General features: G+C 42.9%; 1 protein-coding gene across 4 annotated transcripts; it reads right to left on the bottom strand.

Annotated features, from left to right (window-relative positions):
• Positions 1-323: 323 nt before the first annotated feature.
• agtr1b (angiotensin II receptor, type 1b) lies at positions 324-7593 on the bottom strand. Of its 4 annotated transcripts, none has more exons than XM_046068497.1 (3): positions 7478-7560; positions 6206-6344; positions 324-2499 (listed from the first exon to the last, which is right to left on the bottom strand). In XM_046068497.1, exon 3 carries the CDS (start codon positions 2391-2393, stop codon positions 1302-1304), a length of 1092 nt encoding a protein of 363 aa, XP_045924453.1. In that variant the 5' UTR covers positions 2394-2499; positions 6206-6344; positions 7478-7560; the 3' UTR covers positions 324-1301. The 4 variants fall into 4 exon arrangements, with proteins under 4 accessions (XP_045924453.1, XP_045924449.1, XP_045924470.1 ...); XM_046068493.1 differs by lacking the exon at positions 7478-7560 and adding an exon at positions 6890-7174; XM_046068514.1 differs by lacking the exon at positions 6206-6344 and having other exon boundaries at positions 7478-7593.
• Positions 7594-9972: the final 2379 nt, after the last annotated feature.

Raw genomic sequence — 9972 nt, forward strand, 5'->3', positions numbered from 1 at the left:
CCTTGACAGCTCTTATAACCCCAACCTGCTACCCATCCACCAATCCCCATCTGTGATACAGCGACATGTCATACGTGCACCTGTTATTTTTAGGTGTAGGAAGAGGGGCCTGCGTGATGCAAAGTCAATGATTACTAGATGCTAGTGGTGCTTGGGGAAACTTTGAGCCAAGGTCACTTGAGTTGGATTCTTAATTCTGACAATATCAGATCAAATGTTATTTCTGGATGTCTTGGTAACTAATAGTTCGGTTTCGTGACTAATCGGGATGACTCTCTGCACATGTCTCTTTTTATCATGAGGTAATAAAACAAAAAGTCAACTTAAGACTGGATTGTTTTCATTTTATTCATATTTTTATATATTCACAAACTGTACACTTACAGAGTAGGGGAAAAAAACATCTATCAACATGTTTAAATACCACAAAGACAAGCATCTCATATACTGACACCGATCACCCTACCTGGAGTGTTTGTGTAGCACTCTTATTCATACAGCATGTTACTCCCAGGCTAGGCAACATTTCATCATTTAAATCTTATTATACAAACACTTCTTATACATTTTCACGTAATTCATAATTTGACATTACCACACGTAGCATACAGGCACTAGGTATAGTAGTCAAATATGTTATTAGATGACATAATATTACATCGCATTTTTGCTACACTTTTCCACTTGTTCCATGTATATAGCTGCTGGCAGAGCAAGCATGGGTAGCTTATGATTTTCTTTTTTTTAGCTTTGGCATCATTGTTGAGCACTTGATCACTGTTCCAACTGGTGAACGACCTGCTGAGCACACAGAACGGTTATCACTGGACGATATATTACTGTAACCTTAAGGCACAATGCCGACCAAATCCTGCAGTACATGCATTATATAAATAATGGGATAAGCGATTTGTAATTAGGGCAATACACTATTAGTTTATTCCTGGACTTTTTTTTTTTACTTCACCATATTGTTTATTACTTATGCCACACTGATATTCATTTCACAGGCTTACAGGGAAAGATTTCCAGCATCTGAATGTGACAAGCATTAGTGTTGTGTAACATGTGATGGTTTATGAATAATTATTCTGCAGATATGCATTGTAAAAGGTAGTGAATGTCACTTAGACTCACTCTCAGAGGAACATGAAGACAACATTTCAACAATTCTGCATGGTTCAGTGCTTGGTAATACAGTTGGGGTTTTAAAGGCATGGAATGTCTCCGTCCCTGGCCTCTTAACCACAGACCAAAAGAGCAGGGAGAGCGAAATTGTACCCTCTTTGTTTTATTTTTTTTCACTTAACATCAGAGGAGGCCTTACTTTTGACTGTGAGGCTCAGGGCCTCAGAGGCCCGAAAAGAGTGAGCGCTTATCTTGGAGCTGATGCTCGGGTGAGGCCCTGTGGCTCCTCCTGGCGAACAGCGCAGCAGACGCAGTAATTTTTTGCGAAAGTTGCGCCCAACAAAACCGTACACAATAGGGTTAACGCAGCTGTTGAAGTAGGCAATGCAAATGGTGAAGGGCATAGCAGTGTCAATGATTTCCAGCATGGCACAGTTCTCCACCAGTATCAGCTGGGTGAGCACCTGCATTAAGTGGAACACCTGATGGGGCACCCAGCACAGGAAAAAGGCCAGGACAGCTGCTGCAAGCATACGCAGTACCTCGTCATCCCGGGAACGGGTACTTTTCTGGATGTGTCTCGCCCCCAGCAGTGCCTGTCCTATGAGGCAGTAACAGGTGATGATGACGAAGAAAGGCACCAGGAAGCCCAATAGGCTTTTCATCAGGCTGATGGCCAGCAGGACCTCCTTCAACCTTATGGCATTTTCAATGTTTGGGTGCAGAATACCACACACTGTGTTGTTAGAGTTTGTGATGTTGTGGATATCCCTGGTCAGTGCTGTGGGCACACTAAGCACGAAGGCAAAAAGCCAAATCATCATACAGGTGATACGTGCGTAAACCACAGTGCGGAACCTGCGTGATCGCACTGGATGGACGATGGCAAGGTAACGGTCAATGCTGAGTGCTGTGAGGAAAAAGATGCTGGTGTACAGGTTAAAAATCACCAGTCCTGCACTGGCCTTGCACAGGAATCCTCCAAAGGGCCAGTGATAGCCCGTGGCGGTGAAGGTGGCCCACATGGGCAGAGTGATGAGGAAGGTGAGGTCTGAAACAGCAAGATTGAGCACAAAAATGTTGGCCACCGTCTTGAGCTTCATGTAGCAGTAGATGACAGCCACTACCATACTGTTTCCGACAATTCCAATGACGAAGTTACAGCCGTACACGATGGGCACCAGGGTGAAGATGATTTCATGGCTTCCAGACATGCCGCATGTCAGAGCTATCCCTTCTGTCGCTCCTGCCGTTATATTCTGCATTTTCCCTTTTTAGTGCCAAATCCCGGGACTTTTAAACAGGGGGCCCTGTCGGCAGGGTGCGTCTGTGGTGACTGAAACAGGCCCTGGGCGAGGGCCTCAGCGAGTCCTATAAAAGAAACACAACAAAAATGTCACAGGCAGTCTAGGGTAAGAACCATCATTACCGCTGGCATGGTCCATAAACGCTAATCCACACGAGCACCCATGAAAGTGCTCACCATACACCAGCTCATTTAAGACCTGCACATTAAAGCCATGCTGACGCTTTATGTTATTTCTGTAAAATAAGAAGCCATGAAAAACAGATGTTGTATGTTATTCAATATTCCAGATATGCCCTTTGAAACATCATTATTCAGACAGTCTGCATTCTCCCTTCTCCTTTAAATCGTCTCTTGGCTAATGAATGGCAACAGTAAAACTGTACAGTGTTTATCAAATGGTCCGTCCATCTGGGTGGACTGTCAGCACCCGGAAGGAAAATATTTATGTCTTGTGTTATGACCTGTGTTAATGAAGACTGCATGGCAAAGTGCGAGCTTGGATAACAACACCATTAAACACTGAGGGAGCAGGGAGGAGAGAGAAAGAGAGGGTTGAGGCTCTAGTCACTGTAAAAGACATGTCACGTTTCAAACCCTTGGTGTGCGGAGATACATTGTACCCAGCATGAGAACTTCTAATCAGCACACACCTAAACAAACAGGACAGCAGGGATTCGGCTCTGTGGAAACTTTGCTCTGTGAGAAAATCAAACCTGCATGCTGCGGAAAATTTGCCTCAGGGTAGTTTTTGCTCCATTTGTAAAACCAGAATGTGAAATGGGAATTAAAAAAAACTAATTCTCCCCTTTGTTGAGAGTCTTTATGTTTAATAGAATAGCTTAGTGAGCGTCATTAGTGAGGCTGATGTAATAATATTAGCATAAGCCTGATGTATACTATTACTATAGCTGTTTCTGTTAGTAATTACATGAAAATGACAACATGTTTGTGGTTACATTAAAGCCAAACAGATGCCAGGGGAAAACATGCTCTAAAGTAAGCTCAAAAGTGGGCAAACAGCATGTACAGAACAACACTTTTATGTTTATGTTCTGTTTTGTATAATACAGATGAACTGTAGACTACTATAAAAGCTACCACAATAGAAATGAAAATCCTATTGTGATTGACAAAAATAAACAGGTGTCTACCACAAGATGGCATTCTAGCTTCAAGATTGTACCCTCTTCCATCTCATGGCTGACACACACAATGTCATGATGCAAAACTTCTTGACAAATTTAGATTTACCTCAGCTAGTCCATATTTATTGAAAAAAAATATTGAAAAAAATGCCTTTTGCTTTTGCAGAAATCTTGTTGCTGCTGCTGTTGTTTTTGCAGCTACTGTGGACTACAACTGAACGCACTTCCTCCCTCTCTGCATTCCTGTTGCCCTCTGGTTGGCATTAAGACAGTATGTGCCCTTCCAGTAGAACTATTTTATCTCCAAGTCAAAGATCTCATCCTTTTCCACCAGGTTTCAGTCGATGAATTGAAATAACCCTTCAGAGCACTAAAGCAACAACCATATCGGTTGCAGATGTGGGGTTGGTTTGAGTGTGGAAGATGTGTGGGTGCCAAGGGCAACAGAATAATGAAATATCTCTGTGAGTTTCCTGCATAGACCCCGGTGTAGTAGGCAGGGTAAAGCACCAGCACAGATGTCATTGCTTGGATTTACTGTACATGTGTTTTCTTTCTTTAATGATTATAACAGTGGGACGGCTGTAAATTTAAACTATACAGAGGAGAGTGACAAAACAAGCATCAGTTTCACAGTTCATGGATTTAAAACTGTTTTAGACAATCTCTTGACACTTGGAAGATTTCTGGTGATCAGAAATGGAAATATGGGAGAAAATCAACACTATGTGCCATTGACAGTTATTGGGATGGTTGGCATTTCAGCCGCCAGTATTTTTCCATTAGGGAGATGCTCAAGGCAGGGTGGGGGGCGTGTGTGGGGAGTGACTGTAAACAAGGCTGAAAGTTATTGCTGCCTGAATATGAGCCCCATAATAAAGGTAAGGTGGCACGGACAGAAGGTGATTCGGAAGCAGGTGATTTAGTGGGGCTGCGTCCAGTGAGCTAGAGATGGCACATTACTGAATGACAGCTATAAACCCTGGGTGACCACAGGCAGGAAGGTAAACACCTATTTCACATGGCCCAAGCTGCATCCTCTTGGACAAGACAATAGACTGCGAGGCCCTGCACTGTTTGCAAACACATAGCTGCTTACAATGAGTGATAAAATCAGGGCTAGGAGGATGTTTGGGGACATTTTGCTCCACAGTGCAGAGGCACACTCCTGAATGGCACTGTAGTAGCAACCTTCAATTTCATGTCCCATTTTTGGGGGTAAAAATGCAGCCTCCCTGGGATCATGGGAATTTCTTTAACATATAAAGCAATAAAAGTTGGAATCTCAGCCGAGTTGGACTGAGCTTGTAAAGAATCGTGGTTCCCACCGATAGAGCTATCTCAGGCTGCCCTCGGCCTGAGCGCCCGGCTGCTCTGACATGAGCACCACCATCTGGTTGCCCTCACAGAGAGCCACTAAAATGCCTGGTTGATGGAGTTAATGGTTTATATCCACCCATTATAAAGTGTGGTTCATCTTACTAGGAATACACCACCTCAGCCACCCATCTCATGATCATCCTCTCATTTAGGCCTTGTTGTTGTTGCAAACTCAACTTTTTTTGCATAATGTATCTTCAAACATCCAAAAAAATCCACTGCCAACAAATGGGAGTCTTAAAACGGCATTAGAGTTTCATTTGTCACTATTACTCCTTACAGAATAATAATATGGGCGTCTAAAAGTGTGGCACACCTCAACCGTAGCATCCGCCAACTCGCTTCCACCTCAGTCTCAACTTACAGGGTCTCACTTCAGCTGAAGAGTTTTTGAAGTAGGAAACTTGACCAAGAGTAAACACACTGACTGCTCAAGAAACTCTTAAAAAGAGGGATGGAGCCATGCAATGAAGGTTGACTGTGATTTTAAAACTGCACCAAAGCAACGCACTTCTCCGTTTAAAAATATGTGCGTTTCATGTGTGAAACGCACACATCCCTAAGAGAAAGAACAGAAGATTTTCATTAAACATGTGCAAATGTGTGTGTGTGTGTGTGTGTGTGTGGCTGTGTGTGTGTGTGTGTGTGTGTGTGCGTGCGTGCGTGCCTGCGTGCGTGAGTGAGAGAGTAAGACAGTGTCCATGAACTAAAAGAGGACTTGAGCTAATGGAAATATTGGCTTCAGATGTCTTACATTTTCTGTTTATAAAACTGCACTTTCATGTGACTTGCACAACTAAACAGCACAAAGTTCAGCCTCTAAAGCCTCCCTTCATTTTCTTTACTGTATATTATGAAATATGCCACAGGCACTTTTCAGTTACAATAACATAACAAATTCTAAATTATTTTCTCTCCTACTATTTTCACTCATCAGGATACTTTGTTATTATTGTTCCCCTGTGGAACCTGAGGTTGTATTAAATCACTCATTTACTGGCTCTCAGAGTACATTTTGCATCCAACATTGAAACATTAGGGAGTAAGTGAGCGCCTACAAAAGTGACACCCTCACAGAGCTCTGATGCAGCCTTCACTCTGAACAACCAATGTCCTCTCTCCCTCACCATGTTCACTCTCCAATCCATCACTTTATTTCTCTTTCCTTCAACAGGGACAGCAAACCTGTCTCTTTCACTGGCAACGCTGAAAAATTACATTCCACCCATTTTTCTTTAGTTACCTTTCCACGCTGCTCCACAGCCACCATGTTCTCTTCACCATCTCTCCTTTCTCCCTGCCTCTCTCTGGATTAAATTCTTCATAAACGAGGATTTTTAGGGAGCGCAGGGATGTGTTTATCAGGAAGCAGATCCAGTCGTCTATGGGAATATGAGACAATGTAAACTTTACGACAGACTCCATCTTTCTCTTCGTAAAGCTTGCATAATCCAGTTCTGGATTCTTATCCATCCCTACCGCACAACTATAGTTGCTTTAAAGGCTCTGCGCACGCACACACACGCACACACACACACATACACACACACACACACAGACACACACACACACACACACACACACAGGACTCTCAAACTGTGACAACAACAGGTAGCATGATCAAGTCAGTGAATATCTTCCATGTGTCGTTTTGTCCTTTGCATTCACTACATCTGATGATTCCCAAGGTAATATCAGCAATTTTCAACAAAAGGCTTATGAGATACATATTTACATAAACTGAAATCTTTTTGTGCTGGCGTTGCAAACACCTTCAAGCAGCTGTAATGAGTAAAGATTTGCTTAACCAATGAGAGAGGCTGTAACAGAAAGTTACATTTAAAGAGTTTGCAGACTTCAAAAGCCAATTGTTTGTTTTAAAGTTGGTAAAACATCTTCCTGAGAATGAGGTAACACCAGCTCTTACCTGTGGTGCTGAACCAGGAGGCTGTTGATGCTTTCAGTGCAGGGCAGACAGAGAGACCACCGCAGTGTGCCAGTGACTGCCTCTGATTTAACTTAACTGGTGGAGCGAGACGAGCAGGAATACCGTCTGATACACACACACACACACACACACACACACCCTCCCCACTACTCTCTCTCTCTCTCACACACACACTCACACACTACAATGATGAATGAATTATATTGGAGCCACTCAGCTACGTATTGTCCTAGCCCATCTCTCTGTGGCCAACAGCCTGCGCGCGCGCGCACACACACACACACACACACACACGATCTTACACAATAGCACCTCTCCTCCGCCTCCTCCTCTCCTCTTTCCACCCTACTCCCTGAGCACCATCTCGCTTCCCCCTCTCTTAATGTCTGCTTTTAATCACTCACTTTCTCTTTCATGTGTAATTTATGGCTCGCTTTTGACAGGTGGAGCTGAGTAAAGCGCCAAATACCGACTTGTTGCACAATCTTTTGAGGGTGCTCAATCCAGCATCAACAGTTTAATTATCTAGGAATACACGCGCATACACAGCACTGTGGTTAATCTTACTTTAATATCTCGCGCACCTCTCTTCCTCCTCTAGCGATCATCTCTTATCCTATGACAGTCCCCTGTCTCCTGTCTTCTGCACAGCATGAAAGGAATGGCCAGGCTCTGACTGTGATTGGACCTGTCGACACACTGTATTAATAGCTGCCACAAGCTCGCCCTTGGCTTGGATTAGGGTGTACCAGGGGCTAGGAGAGGGGGGAAATTGGTGGGGTGGAGCCAGAGAGTTGGATTACCGCTTTCCTTTCCCTCCTTGCTGGGCATCCTTAGAACACTCATTTGTATAACTTTTTTTTTTAAAGAGGGGGCTGTATTGTTGGAGTGTGTGAAACCATATACTTACTTATACTTATACTGCGTCAGGGTGAACGAGGGGACAACCCCCACGGCGTCAAGCCGGCTTTGTCGAAGCTATTTAATTGTGATTCAGGCACTTATTGCTGAAAGAGACTTGTAAAACCGTTGCATTCACGTGCAATTCTTATTTTTATCAACTGCAAACATCCATCAGACACACCTAGGCACTAAAGATAGTTGGCTCTCACTATAATTCTCTTCCTCAACATCCTGATATGTTTTGAGAAGTGGGTCACATCCTCATCGCTCTGCCTCAGTCAAAAGCACCAATCGCAGCTGTCAAGGCCATGGATAGTGATGGATGAGGCAGCGTCACTGTCATCCAGATCTACAATTCATCAAACAATTCATCTATTTATCAAGTCGTTTTTCAAATTAATTGCCAACTATTTTGATATATTGATTAATCGGTTTGTGTGATTTCTAAATTGTGTCTAAATTCTCTGATTCCAGCTTCTTACATGTGAATATATCCTTTCCTCTATGACAATAAACTGAATATCTTTGGCATTGTGGACAAAAAAAGATATTAGAGGAAGTCATCTTGGGATTTGGGAAACACTGATTGACATTTATCATCATTTTACAGATCAGACAACAAATCGATTTATTGAGAGAATAATTGACAGATTAATTGACAATGAAAAGGATTGCTGGTTGCAGCCCTATACTGCTATCCAGTCAATCCTCTCAGTGTCCGCTGTGTTGACTGTGAAGAAAGCCATCACCTGGGTTAAAGACAAACAAGGGACAAAAGGAAAAGCAAACAGTTTGAGCTAAGTGGAGTTCCTGTTTGGTGGCTTTTGCTCACTTGTTTGTGAGCAAGTCATTCGAGAATGATCACATTTCCTGAGCTTTCTGTGGCTTACAGTGTTTCTGTGGCTCACTGAGAATTATAAGGCAAGAGCACAAAGGTCTTTTTTGAAAATACATGACATGCGACCGAGTGCTCTTCAGCTCTTAATACCTGTCATTTTTTCAGGAAGGGCAGATTGCAGAGGGGAGGACAGTATCGCACTTTGTCTGATATGCAGCAACTTGATCATAATACCCCTCCAATTACTGCAAATGATAACAATCATCCATTAGGCGAATGTTATCTTATTGCGTAGCCTGTCACAGCAATGAGCTGCCGTACAGTATCAAATCGTCTGCAAGGTCTTGGTCTCGCGCATGATCAGCAATCTAAATCTGACCCATGAGACCTCTCAGGAAGTGAGGAGAGAGTTCTGTATCAAGCAGGCACTGAATTTTCCACAAAACAAAAATAATTCTCAGTAGGGACAGGATGTTGTTGCAACACCCCACACCACAACATTGATTTACACTCCTCGCGTAAGAGCAGTAACAGATGTTGATGATTTAAAAGTTTGGGATGGGAGAAGATTAGTTGGGAAAAGTTCCTTTTAGAATGGATGGGTGGTGTTTGTTTCAGGCTGCGGTTGGTGCGTTAAATAAAGTAAAACTCCGGGTCCTGAAAGTCCATAAAAAAACAACATATGAATGGTTGTTCCAAGATTATTTCTAAACTCATGTTGTGCAACCATTAGGAATCTGATGCAACTGTAGCAAAATCCAAGGAATATGGTCATTTATCATGTATTGGGTAATGCATCATTTCTGAGTAAGTAAGGCCAGAAAGAGGATTCATCTCCAGCGTTCATATCCTGGAGGTGTGATAGTGGGCGATGTTCTTGCTAATCAAATCACTCTAACAAGATTAGCTGTGTTAGCACTTAAGCTGTAGTAGAATGAATAGATGACTGAGATAATTACTGGTAGCACAGAGCACTGCGGGGAACGGTGGACTTTTTACACCAAAACAACACAGGCACTAAAATGCCAAACCATCACACAGAGCCACCTGCTGAAGAAAGACAATACTCTGTGAGGTCTGAATATAGAGCTCGAGTCATCTCCCACACCTGTATAAATATAGCATTCGCGTTTACATGGTTTCCATCCAAAACCCATGTGTAAATTGACTGCGTTTTTTAAACCAGCAACAAAGTGCCAAGTTGAATTTCATTCAAATAGAATGATCTAGAACACGAACTGCATGTTTCTTCACATGTTCCTCATTTGTTTCTGCTGAAAAATGCAAGTTGTCTTTGCCAAAATGCTAGAGTTTGCAGAGC

Source organism: Micropterus dolomieu, linkage group LG01, assembly GCF_021292245.1.
Source record: "Micropterus dolomieu isolate WLL.071019.BEF.003 ecotype Adirondacks linkage group LG01, ASM2129224v1, whole genome shotgun sequence".
In the NCBI taxonomy this organism is placed as follows: domain Eukaryota; kingdom Metazoa; phylum Chordata; class Actinopteri; order Centrarchiformes; family Centrarchidae; genus Micropterus; species Micropterus dolomieu.

What these genes read in the sequence shown, in the direction of transcription:
- agtr1b (XM_046068514.1), bottom strand. Translation starts at nt 2,393, where the DNA reads ATGCAGAATATAACGGCAGGAGCGACAGAAGGGATAGCTCTGACATGC.